Here is a 20,724-nt window from a genome sequence, read left to right on the forward strand (position 1 = left end):
ACTGGCCCCACCCTGCCCGCCTCTGGTAAATTTGGTTTAGAACCGCCACTGCAGGAATCAACTTATCAGGGACTTTATGCTCCTGGCAGAGTCATCCACACTGCAAAACATTTAAAAGTGGTTTAACTTGAAAATGAAGGTTCAACTGCTGGCTTGAAAATGCAACTAAAGTCAACTAGAATTTTATTTTTGCTTTAACTTGGTAATTAAAGTTCATTAGAATGATTTAACAACAAGAGACATGTTTTTTGAAGATTGCTATTTTTTTTAGTTATGGCAGCTCATTTGTCTCGAATTGTGAGCTGGTCTGATTTAATACTGTAACTTCAAACAAAACGTTATTTCACATTATGCAAGAAAATTGTTCTCAGTGGAACAAGCACACATTTCTGCTCAATTTTCACTCACATGATCCAATAACTACTTTTAAGGTAGACAAATTAAAAATTCTGATTAAACCTGCATGAACAATATATCTGGTCATGCATTTTATTAAATGCTGCATAAAAAGACAAATAAACAAGGAATTATTTTTTTTAAATTGCAACAGAAAACATAATTTTCATTTCAGACTTTTTCTCACTCCCAACTTGGAGTAGGCCGTAAGTAAGCGATGCCTTTCTCTTGACAGTCTTGAGACCCCATATTGTGTGTATGTATACAAGAAATGAATCTAAACTCTCACGTGTGTTTTTCTTTATTTCAAAAAATGATCAGATGAGGGGGGGAAAAAGTGAGAAAAATAAGCAAAGGAAAACACAAAACTGTGACAAATTCAGTGACCATAACTTTTCAAAATGTACATTTTATTTTAAACAAAAGTACAAAAAGAACAAACATCAGATATTTACAATACTTGCATGGCAATGTTCACTTTCTTTGGTCATTCTTCCAATTTGATAGTTGTTGGGGTTTTTTTTCCACAAGGTAGGCAACAAACAGCAGCTTGGAGATCTGAGATTACAACATGCTTGATATATAATTCAACCAGACTCTACGCAAACTACTGATGAGTTAATCTCTTTTGTTTTTGTTTTTTTTAAGTAAGGTCTGCAAGCAAGTTAGCGACAGTTTAAATCATAGATATGTGACGGTAATCGATACGCCTACCAGGATCGTTAATTTTGAATGATATAAATAGCATAAAGAAAATAAAATTCACACACTTCACAATTACATCCCCAATGTTAAAACAATTTTTTTCCTGTCAGTTTTGACTAATGCTCTTAAAATGGACCAAAAATCGTGACATGTACAGCTGCGCGTATCCCATTCTATTCTACACACACTTGAAACATGAACCCCTAGTGCACATAACAAACTTAAGTAGTTACAGGTAGGTTTTTTTTTTTTTAAAAAGAAGGCAAACATATCATAAAGGCTACTTTGAGACGCGCATCCTATCCATCCCCCAGTTCCACAAAGTGACGCCATGGCTACTTAAGAAACAATCATTCCTCAAACACTGATGGAGCGCAAAACTGATGACATCAGACTCAAAGTTCCCACAAACTAACACGTCCTCTCGTAACTGCAGGCCGACGGGATCGTTTTGTGAGAGATGCGTGAAGCGGAAACTAAAGCCAGCAAGTCGAGCGGGTGCTGTACATTCTCCCAGTAATCTACCTTCTTTGTGTTGTGCCGCGGTTACGCCGAACGCACAGGTCACGGACAGTAAGAAAGCAAACAAAACAAGAAAAAAAGAAAAGCAAAAAATAATCTCATCTCATGGTAAGACAAAAAGAAAACCAAAGACATTTATTAACACCACACAGCTTTGTGACAAATTACCTAGTTCCTAATTTACATGGAAAATCATATTGCCGTTTTTACCTAATGCTGCGTATGAGAACATACAGTGCCTTGTAAAAGTATCCAAAGAACTCCATTTTGTCCCCACATTTGTCATGTTACCGCCACAAACTTTAATCTGTATTCTTGGGGGGATATGGGGGGATTTAATGTCATCCACTCATTTTAAAAAAATGCTTGAAAACAAGAAAGAAAATCTTGTCAAGTATCTTTGGTTTAGTTTTGAGTGCAAATATCTTGGTACAATTAAAATAAGGGAAAACTAACTTGCAAGTAACTTTTCGGCAAGAAACATGAGCTTGTTTCAAGTCAGTTCCTCGGTGTTTATGAACAAAGACTAGTAGGTGAAATAATCTACCAGTGGAACAAGATTTTGTTTTGTTATTATTATTTATTTTATTATTACTCAAGCCTTGGAATGAATTCTTATTCAATATGTGCAATTTAAATGTATAGTTGAATAACAGTAGAATCTGTGTATATCTAAAGACATTTTCCCATACAAGTTAAAATGTCTTATTCCAAGACTAAAAGCTAGACCAAAAATCCTTGACTTTTTCAGACCCCTTTAATCTGACACCCTTTAATTAAGTCCAAGGGTATTGCATTGTTCAAATATCACAAAAGTCCCACAGAACACATTTAAGTTTGTGATTGCAACATGATGACAAAATATGGAAAGGCTCAAAGGGGAAACGAATGCTTTCTCGAGGCATTCTAGGCCCTGATCTCATGATCGATTTTTCCATCTGATAAATTTACAAAGTGAAATAAATGCACAAACAGATTTTACTACTACTATCTACTGACACTGAAGGCAGAGGTGGCTGGCCTGAGATGGCATGAAACTAAGAAGCAATGGAAACATCTCTTAGCTCCCGCAACGTACTCGAGAGCTAAGAGTCAAACACAGACTAACGCAGGCCTCTGCATCCTTACGGCGAAGGCAACGAGTCTAGGAGTAACTTCACTTCCATCGAACTAAAAGAAACCCAAAAGGAAAGGTCTGCATGTTCTCCCTTTGCAAAAAATGTTATTCTAATAAACATGAATCCTAATGGTAGAGGAGTTTACACATGTATCAGTAGTGCAGACGACTTATGTATCACATACAGTATCCATTCTTTTTGTTTAATTAGTGGAGGGGGTGAGGGATGTCTGGATTATGCTTTTTTTTTCTTTTTTATTTGTAAAAGTGTCCCTGAAACCAAATCCAAGCTGTCGTCATCCCAAATAAACGGTAATGTTTCCCAGAACTGAGGTGAAGAGAAATGTGCAAAAGTTCTGCGTCCTCACTGGAAAGAAATGTCAAATAAAGGTTACAGTAAATTTTGCCAGTGGTCATATCAGGACGTTAGAAAGACAAATAAAAATACCTTGGTCTCTACCTTTCACTTCACTCTTTCAGAAATGGTTCTGTCTACACGTCAGCTTTCTGGCTGTTCTCCTCCATCTTCTCCTCCAACTTCTTCTCCTCCTCAGAAGACCCATTCTCCTTCTCACCAGTTTTCCAGCTTCCTTGCCTGTAAGGATTCAAATTTCATTATGTAACATCAGGGTTTCTACAGGTTTTATCTACTCAAAGCTAAACCCTTTTCAAGGCTACTTTAAAACACTTAAAACCTGTGTACAAAGGAAAATGGCATATTTTTAAACAGTAGTACTGCCAAGCTGTTTTGCTCAGAATGCCAACTGGGCAATTTACACTTACCCATGATAGACACAAAAAAGCTGGTTAGTTAGCTAGCAACCATAGGCATACTAGCAGCTAGCGTACACTTAGCCATGATAGACACAAAAAAGCTAGCTAAGTAGCTAGCAAGAGATTATCAGCAGCTAGTTAGCCAACTGGGAATAATTTACACCATGACAGACACAAAAACACTGGTTTGCTAGCTAGCAACTAAAGGTTTACTAGCAGCTAGTTAGCCAAATGGAGATAATTTAGAGTTACACTTACACATGACAGATGAAAAAGGCTACCTGAGTAGCTAGCAAGGGTTTATTCGCAGATAGTTAGCCAACTGGGGATAATTTACGCTTACCCATGATAGACGCAAAAAAGCTAACCAGCTAGCAAGGGGTTACCAACAGCCAACTGGGGATAATTTACACTTAGCCATGACAGATGCAAAAAAGCTAGCCAAGTAGCTAGCAATGGATTATTCACAGCTAGTTAGCGGCAGCCTCAACCCTCTCGAGTCACAGGACGCAAGAAAAATGTTTGTATGCAACTTATAGTTTTGCCTGACAGGAAAGTCTCATGAGAAAAATAAACAACATAAAATATGTGATTAAGTAGTCTTGGCACGACAAAATTTAAACCCTGTGATATATATATTTAAGGCCAACTTACCTGTATATATTTTTAAATTAATTTAAGACATTTAAAGGCCTTCATTTTAGATACATGAATGTAAGGCTATTTAAGGACATGCTGAATGTTTTAGTAATCCATCCTGTCAGAGCTAAAAGTTGACAAAAACAAACAAACTCGTGGTAGTGCATGAAGTCGAGGAGCTCACTGGAGATGTGATTTGGCAGGAACCGAGACAATTCAAGTGGGAGTAGGTGGTTGTTTTTGTTGCCTCGGGCAGGATCAGGAGGTCAAAGCACAAACCGCAGGTCTCAGAGTAATGCCAGTTCAGCTTTTCAACTACTTATAACCACAATAATGAAGAAGACGCATGGGAATAAGACGATTGTTTGTAGATCATTGGAATAAATAAGTGCCAATGGGAGCCAGTATACCAGTACAATTCATTCCATTTATTTATTTACAAGTAAATCTTAAGTCAACAAACTTAAGTTGCTCATAATCTTATATTGCCACTCTGAGAATAGTGAGAAGGGAAATTGCAATTCCTTGGATCTGGAATCATTTAATGCATTTCCTTCAGAAATGTCCACAATGTTTGGTACATCATGCTCAAACTTGGCAGTCTTAATTATTTGTTGTTTTTTAAACTACGTTGATTTGAGTCAGAGGTGATTTTGCCCTGTAACCTAAGAGGAACTCGGCTGAATATCAGATATCGTCTTCCAGGATAATCAGGACCAAAGTACTACCATATTAATCCGCCATGCTTGGATGTTTTAAGTCAGATCAAATGGGACATACACTTAGCAAAAAGTTCCAGTCTCATCAGTCCACTGCAAGTCTTTAATGGAAAAAAGTTTTTCTTATTGGTGAATTAGGAACACTTACCACTACAGTGACCCTGAGGTACAAACCACTTCAACAAAATCAAAAACACAACATTAACAAAGCACAATTACAAATTCAAAAACACAACCACATTAACGAAGCACTACAACATTAATAAAACGGAAAGAGTATGTCCCAGTTGGAGACCTGAGAAATCGCTGATTGGATAATAGGCATGAATACGTATATGCTGAGTCCTGCTTACGTCACCGCCATCTTGAAAGTGGCAGTAGAGAGAACGTGCTACATGGACTAGTTTCAACGGTTTTACAGTACAAAGTGGACCCACTGCCTTTACCTTTCACAGATAAGAATTAAAGATAATAATGACGTACATTTACGAGCAGAATTTCTTGACTTTGTGGCCAGTACTGTACATTTCCGTGGTAAAACAAACTTCTAAACAACAGAGAAATATTTCCTTTGTAACTAAATTGGCCCAGTTAACTACTCTGACTATTTTCTTAGCTTAGCTAACGTTTTTTAATACTGTGTAGTTTTTCTAAAGAGGGAGAGGCAATGAGAAACCTATAACGGCACTTTTGTTTTGTTTGTTTATTGTTGCCATGGCTACCTAGAAGTTCACTGTTTGTCTGTGGTCAGACATGGTTACTTTAGGTACGTCAGTTATCTGTAAGATGTTTCTTATAATTTATGTAGATTTAAATCATTTGTTTGATATAACAGCGAACCTGAAGTGGACTGAAAGTACATTAATCCAGAGAGCAGCGCGGAGACCGGGGGATTTCGTCAGGACAGGTCCATAAAGATCAGAGCTGGAGCTGTTTTTCTTCAGACTTCAGTTTCGCAGTTCATCTCCACAATGTCTGTGTTTAGATGCTAAGTCAATGCCCCAATATGGTGAAGGTGTGTTTTTTTTTCCTGAATGTGAACGAATCAGGGATGTATTTTCTATTACACTGTTAGATAATTTTGATCATTTGCTTTAACCTGTGGCTAGCCAGATGTCTCAGAAGGCCCAGTCACCGAACTGCTCCCAGTTTGACCAGCAGACTGAACCCCTGCCTGTGCTCTGTGTTGCCAGTGTAATATAAATAAATTTGTAATGAACTGCGCACTTTTTTTTCTTTCACTTTTTGTGTATTTTGAGTGAAATATCTCAATTTGAAGTATTAGGGCATTATGACAGTTATACCATAATTAAAAGAAATTAAAGAAATAAAAAATAATTTAGTCTGTTAGATTTCGTTCACACTGCTGTCTATAGCACAGTTGACATATTACACTGAAATAAATATTTTTTAAATTAAAAGTTTGTAGATAAAGTTTGACAACTACTATCAAAGTTTGTCTTTTCAATAAAATGCCAAAACTTTTTAATGAAGTTACGTTTCTTTATTCATATCTTGAAATAGCAAATGCACATTGAATTATGGAATTGTGTTAATATGTTCATGAATACATCACTGTAAAGGTGTGTGTGTGTTCATCAATAAAAACGATTTATCAGAATCAGCTGCATCAAATGTAATTATTGTGCCACAAAACAATTAAATAATCACATCAAAAAGTTTGAAACCTTGTCCTTTGCTTTTCTTTTCATTCCTATATGATAACATGCGAGAGATTGTGTCAGTGACATTCGTTAACTTTAAATACTTTGCAGAACGGCACTTTACGAAAATCAGTCCGTTTACTTGTATTAGCTTGCTGGTAGATAAGCCACTTTCAATATGGCGGACGCTATAACGTATCGCAACAACGGGCCGACCCGCTCAAGCAATAACTTCCGGTTCAAAAGCGCTGTTGATCTCTAAGGTCTCCAACTGGGACATACCCTTTCCATTTTGTTAATGTTGTAGTGGTTTCGTTAATGTTGCAGTGTTTTTGTAATTTGTAATTGTGCTTCGTTAATGTTGTAGTGGTTTGCACCTCAGGGCCACCGTATCCCACAGCCCTTGAGATTTCATACTGGTTGTAAAGTTATTCAAGACTATTCAAGGTTGCAGAAATCCCCCTTGTGACTCAACTCTCTGGTCAGGACTGATTTCTGTTTCTCTAAAGTTATTTAGAGAGCTACCATGTAAGGTAATGGAGAAGATTTTCTGTCATGAATCTATTTTAAGCCTTTGGGAGGAATGCCATTCTACACAATCTGCCTTTGAAAGTAATTTTATCTGCATCATACAGGGAAGCCGGTTTGATGTAAAGTCAGTTTGATGTGCTAATTAATTAAAGTGTGGAAGCTATTCAGGAAATTTGCTTCATTATTGTAATGGGCTTCTGGCAAAAGCGACTTTATTAGGAAACTTTACGAGGGTTGTGATAAAAAGATTTAAGAGGTCTTCTTACTTGGATTTCTTCATGTACATCCAGTAGGCCACGCCTATAACCAACGCTGCGACCAGGAGCCCAATTACAACTCCGACAACCAGTTTGGTTTTGTCATCATCGTCTGAAGAATCTGGAAGACAAACCACGGCAATCAGTGACCTGACACCCGTTTTTGGTGGGGAAAAATAAATCCAGGGTGCGCGTAAAGAATCAAAACTAACAATGTGCTTTAAATGCATTGATGAATGGCCACGTCTGCGCTGAGCATGACTGTGATTTATCGACTGGACTGTTAATGGTTGCTTTCCAGTTTTATGTAATCACTCAATGGGATTATGATCATCGTTGACATCTTGCCAGGATGCTGGTAGCTCTATTCCTCTTACGTTTTTTTTTTAAAAAAGAAAAAATAACTAAAAAAACACACACACAGTCTAATACTTCTTCTCTAGTTGCAAAACCCAAAGCGATGCAGGGATACACATTCGACCCGAGAGCCTTCTTTCGGTCGGCACTACATAATTCCAACTCAGACGTTAGACGTAGAAGACTGCTACGACTTACCTCGTTTATCCACTTTCACATCCTCAAATACTGAAATCAGATATGAAATAATATTAACGTCCAACCAAAAAGGGGAGGGGAGTGGGTACAAAAACAAACCAAAGAAAAAAAAACCAAAACAAAACATAAAACCAAGTTCGTCGTCCAGAGAACGTACTACTCTACTTCTACTCTAGTTCAGCATGCAAAGAGGGAACAGATTAAATCCAGCATCCCAACATGGTGGAAAGAGGATGTGAAAAGCCGTTCCGAACAGGGATGAATGATTAAGAAGGAGCACAACATGGTGTAAACACTGCACACTTCTTAAAAAAATCAGTGCAAAATGCATGCATCATTTAGATTGTGTCAGTGAAGGTGTGTCAAAAAAAGGACAACAACAGTGTACCAACAAACTGCAGGATATACAACCAAACTTTACATATCCTGCGATTAATATTATACAGTTGATTATTTTTTTGTGAAAATTAGATCTTTAGCTAAGTAACTTCTCAGTTTTGAACCACAGAAAATAGCATTTGCAGACTTTTCTCTACACTACTTGCAGATAATTGGTCATTCCATGTTTAATTTTCTCCGCAGAGCACATCTAAAATAGTCAAAACAAATTTTTGAAAGTGAAAATACTTGGTTGCAACGCTACTTGACATGTTACTGGTTGGCGTGTGAAAGTCAGCCAGTCCAGCAGCAGTTCTTTTCCTTTCCGCTAATTGGCTGTCAGCCAAGAGCGGAGATGAGACCGAAGATGTTAGCTTCTGCTGTTGCCATCACTGTGCTTATTGATGCATTTTAGGTATATTTGGTGTTTAAATTATTAAAATAAGATGTGACAAGTGTTTTAGAAAAGCAATTGCGGTCCCTAATCCCTGCGAATATTTCTTCTGTAAAGGTTAAGGCTAATTATGAACCAAGATGTCGCCGGCTGACAGGGAACATTCCACGTGACTGACTCCGATTGTTGAAAACTCCCAAACAATAATCACTTACTGAACGCTAAGTTGGCCATTTTCAGTATCATTGTTAAAAAATATGTCAAAGGAAGCATATAGATATCAGAAGTTGCTAACATTATATATGTGTAGTAAATGTAAAGGAATGTTAGTTAGAGTGAGGGAGAGCAAGACTTATAGCAGATAACAGGAAGGCTAGATGGTCTCCCATACTTCACCCATTACTGAACAAATGACGCGCAATCCCGCGTTTGTGGGACGTTCGTATTCGCACAAACTTTCACAGTATTTTAGGGTTGCAACTAACGATTGTTTTAGTGGTCGACTGTTCTGTCGATTATTTCGACAATTAATCAAATACAAAAAATGAAAAATATAAAAAACAGGAATCATTCAGTTCCTTTTTTGAGCCCGTTGTTCTTTCAGCAAATTGCCTTTTTTGAGTGTATAGTCCAATTAATGATTGACTAATAAATTACTTCAATAATCGACTAATTGCGATTAACGCAATTAATCATTTCGGCTGTGTACTATTTATGGGTATTCCTTGAAGAATGGTACAAATGTACATAATTCCTCACTGCGTCTGATAAACGTTCCTCAAAAGTACTTTGCCTGCAGATGAATAGAAAAAGGATAGTGGAAGCGGACCAGTTGAAACTAACAACATTGCTGTCAAACCGCATCTTCACATGAAAAACGCCAACAAACGTCTGACCAATCACACAGAACTCTGTGCGAAATGGTTCAAATCCGGCCCGTCTACCCTTAATGGGAGGAAGACGCTTCCCTCCAAACAAGACGACGCAATTTTCATCACGTGTTGACATCAACGGGAGCTGAGTTCGACGCTTCGGATGAGGTATGGGAGGGCCTTCAATGAGGTACAGATAAAAGCAGCTCTGCTTTGTCCTTCTGAGCTTTCAGCCTCTGTTTAGCTGGATTTGGAAATGTTGGCAGTCTTTTGGAAATTTCAGGCTTAAGATCAAGATCTCCATTTTAAAGGAAATTACACTTGGAGAGTCTTAATAGTTCTAGCTTCACTAATCCTCATTATGTTGAGAAGCAAAGACAGTTTTACATGCGAATGCTGTTGTCTCTGCTTCCTATTTAAACATTTGAGGACTGGTCCTGACAGAAAGAGAAAAAAAAATATTCTGAATGCTAATCTTATATCTTTTATGTCATCAAATCAAAGATAAACAAAAAAAAAAATAGATATTTCAAATTTGAGATTAGTGCATCTCTAATTATGACAGTCTATGGCACCATTTGATATCTGGAAATAATTTCAATGTCACGTTCTGTGTTTCATGACCAAAAGCGAAGTTTAGCTGTACTACAGTTGAAAATACCGAATATGTTAATATCCAATTTTAAGAATCAGCCAGTTAAAAGAGAAATTTGACTACATCTTGATTAAATATTCCACGTGTATTTGTTATATGAGCATGCAGACACAAAGAGTTAGTGGATGAAATAGAAAAAAAAACATTTAGAAAGACAGCACTCCCAGCAATTTGGAGTAGAGAGAGAGAGATAAGAGAGGATCATGCAGTCACTCTTTTTTACTTACGAGAAGACACAGTTATGACTCTGGTGTCAATGCCAAACAAATTGGACACTGTACAAGCTACACTCAGGTTTGCAGAGGGCATCACTGAGATCTTATGTTTTATTGTGCCATTGTCGAAGGATTTCTCATCAATCTGAAAAAATGAGAAAGAAAACAAACGCGTTAGTGTTCACATACCTGTCAAGGCCACTAGGTGGCAATGCTTTACAGTTAAGCAAAAGTGAGCCTATTCATGACAAAAAGGAGCAGCCTCTGCCTGTGGGACACAGACTTCTAAGCCTCAGAGGAAAACCCCAGACACAAAGACAAACTGCCAACACCCAGTTCACATCCTCTACAAACAAACACACGCAAAAAAGAGGATGCAACGTTTGCAATGAATTCGCTAACGAGCCAAAAATGATCCCTTCATTGGTTTAGACATGAAGTGTTAAATTGAGGAAATAAGAAGCTAGCTGCATTACTTTAACTATAGGATAAGAGAACACCTTTACAGGTGATAAATTATTGCACACAACTTCAGGATGTTTAGGATTTTTGTGGCGAGAGAGCCGAAAAGAATCCCGCACACAGCCTGAGGTTCATCTGTATTTCACAGTGCCTCTCTGAGAGGCTCGCCCATCAGCGCGCACGCAGGTGGACCACAGCAACCAATGAAGGGGAGGGGGGCCTGCAGGGGAGAGATGTATTTATAGTGCTCTGCTGCAAAATACTGAGTTTAAGCCTCGGGGAAAGTAAAATGAAAAAAGTAAAAAAAAAAAAAAAACATCCACTCTTTCAAAACACCTGGAATAACCGCCCAAGAATGCTCAGACCAGATCAGTTCAGTCCAGACGTGTTGCAGCTCGGGAGAAACAATGTGATTTAACTTTAATGTGGAGAGGCTGGAGGCTTCGCTCAGTCGAAAAGAAAAGCAGAATCACACGCGTAGAGAAAAAGAAGAAGAAAAAGCTTGATTTTGGTCGATTCTTTGGAATTTCTCAGAGTCCTTCACGGTATTTAATTATTGGAGTTTCTTTAGTGGAGCAGCTGTAACTCCCATGTTCACTGCAATACAGACATGCTGCCTTCTCGCATCAAAGACCAGTATGGGAATGAATTGCTATGACAACTGCTATTGATTCGCCAAGAAAATATCAAAGCTTAACAGGCGAAAAGGGAAACTTCTGGAACGCTAAAAGGATTCTTCCATTTTTTGCATTAAATGGCTTGAAAAGTTTGTCTGAAACTCAAGGTCGAAGCATAGGAAACTTGAATGGGATGATACTTTGTTAAAGAAGGCAGGGTGGTCAAAAACATTCAGAATTGGTCTGCATAAACTAGGGAGCCTTCTCCAGATTAAATTGGATGTCAAAAGTGAAAAAACTATCAAGTCAAGTTTATTTGTGTAGCACATTTCAGCAACAAGGCAGTTCAAGGTGCTTTACTCCATCAAAGCAGCATAAAGTCATCAATTATGAAACAAGCCATATACATCACATTTCATCAAAATCCTCAATGCACATCAAGTATGTCGACCATTAGCTGCATTTCCATTAAAAACGTGCAACAAATTTTGCTGATATTCTGTTAATGTTAAAAAAAATAATAGTAATTTTGCAATTGCTGTGTTAAAAAATGAACCTAAACAAGCTAAAAAGTACCAATGTAATGTGAATTTGAGATGGATTATGGTATCAAGATATACTGAGGTTTCAACAAAAGTTTAAAAAGCTGCACATATTTTCGGACACACTGTTCTACAGTTTTAAGCTATTTTTAATGAGAACCTAGAAAAAGTGCTGCAGCTACAGGAGATACTTCCAACTGTATGAAGTATAGAGTAGCAGCTCTCTCCCGTCTCTCCCCCGCTTCCCTTCCCTCACCACTCGCTGTACTACATTTCTCCTCACTAACAGGATGTATTCTCAATTCATCTTCACTCTATATAAGTTCTCTGAAATACGACGAATTAGTTGTGCCCATAAGTCGTGTGCAGGTGATAAGTGGGAACCTGTGTCAGATGTGGAGTTATTAGCCCGAGTTACCAGCCATTTCTTTTATAATTAGTCGGTTTAAATGTGGCTAAGATGAATAAAGCTTCTTTTTAGTTTCCCAAATACGGCCTAACTCTGTATCTAATGAATACCGTAAAGGATAACACGACATCGATTGAACTGAAGCCTCCTGCTTCAGTCTCACTAGCCAACCATAAAGAAGAAATGATAGTGGGCAGTAAAAAAAAACAAAAAACAAAACAAGCCCCTCTCTTTGTCTCCTGTGGACAACATAGGAGACATGAAAGAGCTCAGTTTCTACTGTCACCTCATTGTGTAGCACTGCACATCATCTGAAGGGTCACATTAAATGCCATACACTGTCTGGCTAACAATTTGCTTTAAAAAAATCTATTTTGTTATATAAATATAAAAACAGAGCTGCTCATTGAGTGCTTCTGACAGCTTTGAATCCCGATCTGCTGTCACAGTAATCACATCTATAGACTTTCATATCTCTGTGTTGCAACTGCAGACTTTGCAGTGACAGTTCACACCAAGCACTCTAGCTCAAAAAAAAAAAAAAGTGGAAAACTTCCACTGGCACTTTGCATTCAGCCAAATTGAATTTAGCTAATGGCATCTGTCCATTTAGAAAATCATAAAGCCGAGTGTTTTGGAGATATCACAAAGTGAAGCCAAGAAGATAACATGACTGTAAGTGTTCTGCTTTATAACAAAGATAAATTAGTAGAGCTATAGCGCTCATGATGCATATTGAATTCTTAAAGGGGCAGTGTTATGTAAAATTGACTTTTTTGAGCTTTATATCATGTTATGCCTTCATCAAAAACACACCTGGAGTGCTGTGTTGATTCTTTCATGCATGTTTGAGAAATCCCTGAATCTCCCATGGCAACCACTCAAGGATGTCTGAACGCTTACACTCACAAAAGCCACCTCCTATTTACCCAAACCTCCTCCTTCGAGCTGCTGCCTCCAGCCAAGCCTCGGCCTCACAGAGCATCTTCCTCACTCGGCTACTCCAGACTAGCGACAGCAGCAACTAGCAAACACCTGGTGGAGCTGCTCATCTGCTGACCTCATCATTCAAACTATTTCTCAGTGCAACGCTCCTAAGAACGTTTGCAAATGGCGTAATGAGAAGCACCGCTGAAGTCAGAGGTCTGGAAAGAGCAGGCGCTTCTTAAAGAGACAGAGGCCAAATTTCAAGGCGCCAAATTGCAAAGTCAAATTTCTTTTAAGTCATGTTTGATATATTCAGCATTTTTATACCAACTTAAGGTAAGATAGTTACCTAATTGCGCTATAAAATTGTACTATATGTCTGGAAAATACATAACACTGCCCCTTTACAGCAGTAAACCACACACTCTAAGCCAGTGTTTCCCAACCCTGGTCCTCAAGGCACACTGTCCTACATGTTTTAGAGGTTTCCCTGCTTTAATGTGCCTGATTCAACTGAATGCAGTTCAACAAACGCCTGTTAATCAGTCATCAATTGAAATCAGCTGGACTGAAGCAAGGAAATACCTAAAACATGCAGGGCAGTGAGCCTTGAGGACCAGGGTTGGGAAACACTGCTCTAAGCTATCACGCTGTCCTCTCGTTCCTCACTGTAACACTTAAAGTCTTAAAATAAAATGATCTTCCATTGCAGTAGCATAAACTAAGAGCAAAAAGATTTGAAAAATTCAGTCTGGTGCATTTATTCATTTGGGAAAATATTAAGTAAAGAAAGAATTGTTTTCTATAAAATCACTGGTGCCAAAATTGAAAAAATGATTGTATAAATTCCTTTATTGCACAATATCTCCAGAGTCCTTTTTCATGCTCTTCTCTTACTGCAGTTCTATATCAGTAAGTGTTAATGACTATTTTAATCTCTCTAAAACATCCCTGCTGTGTGTTGTAAGCATTGCTTTTCACACTTCCAGTTTTTCACCTCAGTGAAACAGGAGGTTTATAAAAGTTTAAATTGACTTATTTTGTAGTATTTTTAGGGGACTGATAATTTTGGCATCAATGATTTTGTTAACTAATAATGTAACAACATTGTACTTATTGTTGGATTCTTGTAAAAATTTAATCTAAATAAAATTAAGCAGCAAATTTATTTCAAGGCCCTTGATAAACATCTTTATCCAGGGTGCTAACACCTGCTAGCAGCACAGAAGTCCAGGCTGCAACTGCCTAAAATCTGAATCCACTATGAATAAATGTATGTGCACTTATATGAAATATTATACACATGCCCTACAAAAATTGCAAAAATTATGCAGGAGTGAATTTCATTTAATCCTGGAGAGGGGGGTGAGCTTTCCATGTGAGTGTGTGTTTCTGTGTGTGTGTGTGTGTACATACCAAAGTGCCGTTGATGTTCCAGGAAACAGCTGGCTTTGGGGAACCTTCGGCCTCACAAATTAAGACTTTACGGTGGCCGTCTTTGTCGTTCTGATCGTCCAGTTTTCTGATAACCGGAGCACCTGCAATGGCACGGAACATTTCAGATACACCTGAAGCAGAAAGTGATTTGTCATCGTCGCGTTTCATTCGTGGGCGAAATGTAAAATGATACGAGGAAAATCTCAACTTGAAGGAATAGCATTTTTGGGAAGAACCCAAGTTTGCTCCCACACAAAGGGATTCTTTTTTTTTTAGGAATATAAACAAAGAACCTGAATGTAGGGAATAAAAACAAATATTCCTCTTTCTTTCTCTTTTATAGCGTTTTATCCCAGCAGCAAAGGCAAACACTACGGCAGGTTAGGTTGCCTTACAGTGTTTGGTCAGATAAAACAAATAAAGTGAGAAAATCTCGCTTTTATATAATTCTCTTGATTTATTTAATAGCACAACAAACCATACTCCATTCAATCAACAGACTGGACAAGTCATAGGAGTCTACCAAAATGGTAGACGCAAAAAACAACAACAAAAAAAAGTGTATATTAGCAGCTAGTATCAGCAGGCGGCTAGCTACTAGCCAGCTAGCTAGCTGGTAAGCAAAGATTTATTATCAGCTAGTTAGTAAACTGCTGGTAATTTACACTTACCCGTGATAGACAGAAAAATCCTAGCTAATTAACGAGGTTTTTCTAGCAGCTAGTTAGCGGTAGCCTCAACCCGTTCAAAACAAAGAATGTAATGTAGATGCATGTATGCCACTCAAACCTTTGGCTGACAGAAAAATCCCACCAGAAAGATTCCTGCCACTGCAAAATTTAATACATGTGATTAATGTACTTAAGGCCAACCTGCATTTAAAAAAATAATTTAAGACATTTTAAGCCTTAATTTCCCCCCTTCTTCTATAAATGTCAATTTGGTTATTCATTACTAGGGCGGCACATTAATAGAAAATCATGCATCATCACAGTATTGGAAAATATTGTGATGACGATATTAATCACAATACATATTTTCCTGTTTCCACTCTTTTCTATCTGTGCTCCCATCACTCTGAGAAATTTGGACAGCGCCATCAGCTGCCCGATGACTAAATATTACATTAGCATGAAAAATGTATGTTCGTATGAATATTGAGCGATACTGCGATGACGATACATTTGCGATACGTTATGCGGCCTTAGTCATGACTCACTGTGCTCATGTCAGCAACATGTCTTGTCTGACTCGTGATTCTCAGCAGCTTCTCTGAAGTTACTGTGCGTCTCTTGGCTGCTGGTCTGATTGCCCGGCTTGTCAGATTGGACAGACGTCCATGTCTTGGTAATTGTTCTATACTCTCTCTGAGATGTTTACACCTTAGGATATTGTTTTATAACCTAACTCTGCTTTGACATTTCTCCACATTTTTATTCCTGACCCATCTTCTGTGATCCATGGTCTTCACGCTTTGCCGTTTTTAGATCAGTTTTATTTACGCTATCATTTTCCTTCTACTTGCCACACTCAGGTTTGTGTCCATCCCATAAAATCCAAATAAAATATATTCAAAAATGAGGTTGTGACATCACAACGCGTGAAAAATCTCCAAAGAAATTAAAAATGATAATTCTTTGTTTTCTTGTGTGCATCCATAGAAACATTGAATGTTTCAGGTAAAAAAAGGAGAAATCCTGGTCATGTCTCTTTGGCAAATTAACATTATGTTAAGAATGTTTTACTTCTACAGAAATTAAGTTATGTTTGTAAAGAGCTCTCTTCACTGTTTTCCTTTGCTTTAATTTATTATCAATTCAATCACGCTTTAATTAGTTTGTCGAGCTTCAGAGATGTTTACCATTCTTTCGCTTCATTTCTTTGGTGTTGAGCTGCTCAAACAGGCAGGAGATTTTATTTTATTTTTCCCCATCTGCACACAAGGGAATTAGAAATCTTCCCAGCAAACTTTGAGCAACAAAGCGTTTCCTTTAACCTGTACCTTCGACAGTCAGATGAAAAGAAGCCTTTCTGCTGAGGGGGCCCATCGTCACCTCCAACTCATACAAACCGGCATCTGAGTAGGCAAGCTTGGTGATCTTGGGCTCTTTGTTCATCTTAACACCTCCCTGCGTCAAATGAATAGAAAAATCTGCACTTTCAATAACGAGCACAAACATGTCATAATCGATTTAAGCGCTGCTCTAAGGAAGATTGCTTTTTTTTTTTACCTTTGTCCATGAGACTGTTGGTGTTGCGGAGGAATCAATGCCGACACTTAGATTCAAAAAGTCGCCTGCGCGTCTGATGACCGTCTTATTTAGGTTTAATTTGACGTCTAGGTCTGAAGGGAGACAGGATGTGGAAAAGAAAGTTCAGAGGTCTGATAGGGGCAGAAGCGTTTTTCGTTGTCAAACCGCACAGCTCCATACTCTGCTCACAGATGGAGCCTATTAAAAGTCGCGCGGCTGATGCACAACGGCCGCCTCTGCAAATCACAAAAGGACGGTCTGGCAAAAGAGAGATATTAGGACTTCCTTTTCTCTAACAAGAAAAAAAAACCTTCCCATCTCATTGTAGCAAAGAGAGTCTGCAGGCAGAGGAGGAAATTACAGAGATAATAATGCAGGCGTGCAGACACATTACCAAAACTCCAGTTGCTTTTCCTAAAAAAAAAAAAAAAGGAAGTAAAACAAGAAAACACTACTTACACTGGACTACGATGTTCTTGGCCGCTTCTATCGAGGGGCGGTTAATTAGAGAGCATTTGTATTCTCCGCTGTCGTTGCGTGAGATGTTTGTGATGGTGTAATTGTCTGAATTTTCCACTTTCGTCACATTTCCCTGCAAAAAGAGTTCAACGTAGCAGGAGCAGGTCGGCTCGGTTAGGCTGCGGTACAACATTTAAATATCTCATATCATCAAAAGGACAGAAGTTTCCAAACTAAATATGAAATAAATATATTTATTTATTTTAAATAAATATATTTAATATTTTAGTTTTATTTTATTTTATAAAATAAAACTAAAAAAATAAATATAAAATGCATATAAAATCTTCAATCTTTCAATTGAAGATCTTATTTAAAAAAAAAACATTTAAATTTACTAATTTATTAATAAATAAATTAGTAATCTATCTGAATTCCGTCGTTGATTTACTAATAAATTAGGATTAATCAAAGATTTTGGATGTCACTACCTACATTAGTTTCACAACAGGAAGTAGGCTAAAAGGTCTCAAGAAAAAACAACAAAACAATGTATTATGACCAATATGCAGAAATTCAAGAACAGAAAACAGTTGCAAATTAGTTGAGCAGCATCTAAGAGAGACTTTTAAGAAGAACAAGAATAATTATGAAGTGGCCTAATTGAAGTCTGGACTTAAATTAAACTTACAGGCTATTCACACTTAAAAACCCTTTAATGTGGTAGAATTAAAACAGTTTTAATTCTACCACAGGACTGGATGATATGGCTTAAAAAATAACATGTACATTTTGCATATCAGATCAGATTTTAATCCATTTTTTTCATGCTTTCTTTTCTGAAAGAGAAATTACAAATGAATGAAAATGTTTTCAAAATGTGGCTTTTATTTCAATGCCGCTTCCTGTGTTTTGTACGATGGAGTTTTTGTTTAATTTCGAGAACATAATATTAGCAGAACAAGGACTCAATTTTACCAGAAAAATGTCTTAAAAATGACCAGAATAAAAACTTTTGCTGGGAAGAGGCTTCAGTAGAGTTATCAGGATCTGACGTGTTCAGTTCGAGTTGCTCTTTCTTTGAAATAGACACAGTTGTTTGCACGATCGTTTCAAAGTCCTGCTACTCCTGATATTTTGATGGTGTGTTAAAAGATTTTCTATTTTTGTTCAAAATTTCCTCATTTTAATCTCTTGCTATTTCTTCGTGGTAGAGTTAAAATTACTACTCTACTCTTCTATTAATAGAGCTTTAGACTGGTAACGTTATTTATTCTCATTATCTCAACTCTATTGCCGTACGATTGTATTGTAATATTATGACTATTGTAACAATTAAAAAAGAACAATTTTAACATGTCTCTAATATTCCATCGTAGAGTTGACCTGAATCCAGAGTCCAAATAAACAGAAGCTGTAAAACATGCTCGTCAAACAAGATGGCTGCCTTGGATGTGCTGACATCACTCTGAACTATGGTTTGGTGGAGAAAGAAATCCAGCTTTTTTAAAAATGTAATCTTCAAAAACCAATAATTTGATTAATCCCAGCTCTATTTTGTCATTACCAATTATCGCAAACATTTCGCAAAGAAAGCCAGAACTATTCATTATTATGTTTGAGGACCGATTTCTTTTCCAAATATAAACAAATTTCTGAGTAGCTTCTAAAAAACACGTTTTAGGTCATTTCGGTTAGATACTTAAATTTTCTTGATGATTTGACAAAAAACAAACCAAAAACAAAAAAAAAAAAGAGATCTACATAGGAGTTTTCTTCACAAGTTTGGATTTTACGTACCTTGATGTGAAAGTTAAAGCTGGTGGGACGAGGGTTTCCATCCGCCACACACTTCAGAGTCACGTCGTTTCCCTCCACGGGTAGAGAATTTGAGATGACCTCCAGGATGAGCTTCTCTGTGGAGTCTGTGCAGTAAAAAAAAAAAAGAAAGCGGACAAGTGTCAGATTGGCCCCCGCCTCGACCGAGTGGAAGGCCGAGCTCAAACTCTGCACCTCGGTATTGGTTATGACTGAGAATAAAGCGGAGCGGAGAGGAAGATGGCTGAATTACTGTCATAATCGGAGGCACTCGAGCAAACGATCCTTTCAAAGCTTTGCCGTTTCCGTTCCATCTGAAGCAAACTCTTTCAAGAATTTCATTTCTTCTATGAAATGAAATTCCACTTTGGACTGAAGTCAGCAGGTAACATCAATACGTATTGCCTCAAACAAACAAACAAAAAATCCCAAACAACCTTTAAGGACCCAGTGTGTGTGAGTTTTTTATTTTTTAAATTTGCCTGTTTTGGCTTGAAGCAAAAATAATAATGAAAAAAAAAGAAGAACAAAACCATGCTTTAACCAGCAACAGCTGCAACAGTGTTTGTTGATTCTCTGACGGGTCAGAGGCTGTTTTTTTCTGCAGCTCATTATCTACTGGATAGACAGATGAGTGTTTTACAAATGATGCAGCACATCAGCTAATAACTTAACCTGCCCAGGCAGCAACCAGACAGCAAACATCTGTGCTCAGAAACACGCTATAAATATTAATAAAAAAAGAATCAGTATTTTCATACCCTCTGTTGTTAACATGAATTAATAGTCTACATTTCTGCAGGCAGGAGCCGATTATCGGTTTTAAACTGTACTGCACATGCGTGAGATTTAACCTTTCAGCCACAAGGGCTTCCTTTTCCCAAACTCTTTTCTTTTTGAGAGACAAGTCTATTTTCAAAGTAAGGAATGTTTTCATGACCTTGCTTATTCGCTTTCAGTTTATGTGAAAAGCTGCCAACAGATATGAGAAGTTCTTTCAAAGATGTAGAAAATTAAAGCTGTAACTACATTCACAAGAGGCTAACTAGAACACAAAGTATTTTTCCTGACTGGACCAAAGAGGGGACTGGTCATCCTTTAGTTTTCTTGGTTTGTTTTCCAGGCTATGTCCAGGTCCCTGGACATAGTTTGAGGAAATCCATATAAATATCGCAGGATATTTCTAATTAATATCCTATGACTTTTAGATGCATCCTTCCTCCAACACACCGGAATCAGACGGCTGATTACTCCTCAGCGTGTCATTCAGCTCTGCAGATGGCCTGGTAAAGAGCTGTTCAGTGGATTCAGGCTTGGGTGCCCATGATCTGTACTGTGTGAGTTCCTGAAAGACTTTTTCATTTTCCTCCAGCCAATCTGTTGAAACTCCTCCTGTGCTGTTTATCTA

General features: G+C 37.7%; 1 protein-coding gene across 3 annotated transcripts in view; it reads right to left on the reverse strand.

Moving 5' to 3' along the window:
• Positions 1 to 785: 785 nt before the first annotated feature.
• LOC114161497 (CD166 antigen homolog) overlaps positions 786 to 20,724 on the reverse strand; it is a 73,196-nt gene continuing 53,257 nt past the window's right edge. Inside the window, exons 7-16 of one of the 3 annotated variants that reach the window (XM_028044797.1) lie at positions 19,299 to 19,423; positions 17,499 to 17,631; positions 17,019 to 17,131; positions 16,790 to 16,916; positions 14,767 to 14,888; positions 10,406 to 10,538; positions 7,880 to 7,909; positions 7,334 to 7,445; positions 3,201 to 3,335; positions 786 to 3,107 (exon numbers count right to left, since the gene is read on the reverse strand). In XM_028044797.1, coding sequence (XP_027900598.1) covers positions 3,233 to 3,335; positions 7,334 to 7,445; positions 7,880 to 7,909; positions 10,406 to 10,538; positions 14,767 to 14,888; positions 16,790 to 16,916; positions 17,019 to 17,131; positions 17,499 to 17,631; positions 19,299 to 19,423 — 998 coding nt within the window. In that variant the 3' untranslated portion in view covers positions 786 to 3,107; positions 3,201 to 3,232. Of the gene's footprint in view, positions 3,108 to 3,188; positions 3,336 to 7,333; positions 7,446 to 7,879; positions 7,910 to 10,405; positions 10,539 to 14,766; positions 14,889 to 16,789; positions 16,917 to 17,018; positions 17,132 to 17,498; positions 17,632 to 19,298; positions 19,424 to 20,724 lie in introns of all 3 variants that reach the window. The other 2 variants (XM_028044798.1, XM_028044799.1) reach the window with 2 other exon arrangements.

This window comes from Xiphophorus couchianus, chromosome 18 (assembly GCF_001444195.1).
Source record: "Xiphophorus couchianus chromosome 18, X_couchianus-1.0, whole genome shotgun sequence".
Classification (NCBI taxonomy): domain Eukaryota; kingdom Metazoa; phylum Chordata; class Actinopteri; order Cyprinodontiformes; family Poeciliidae; genus Xiphophorus; species Xiphophorus couchianus.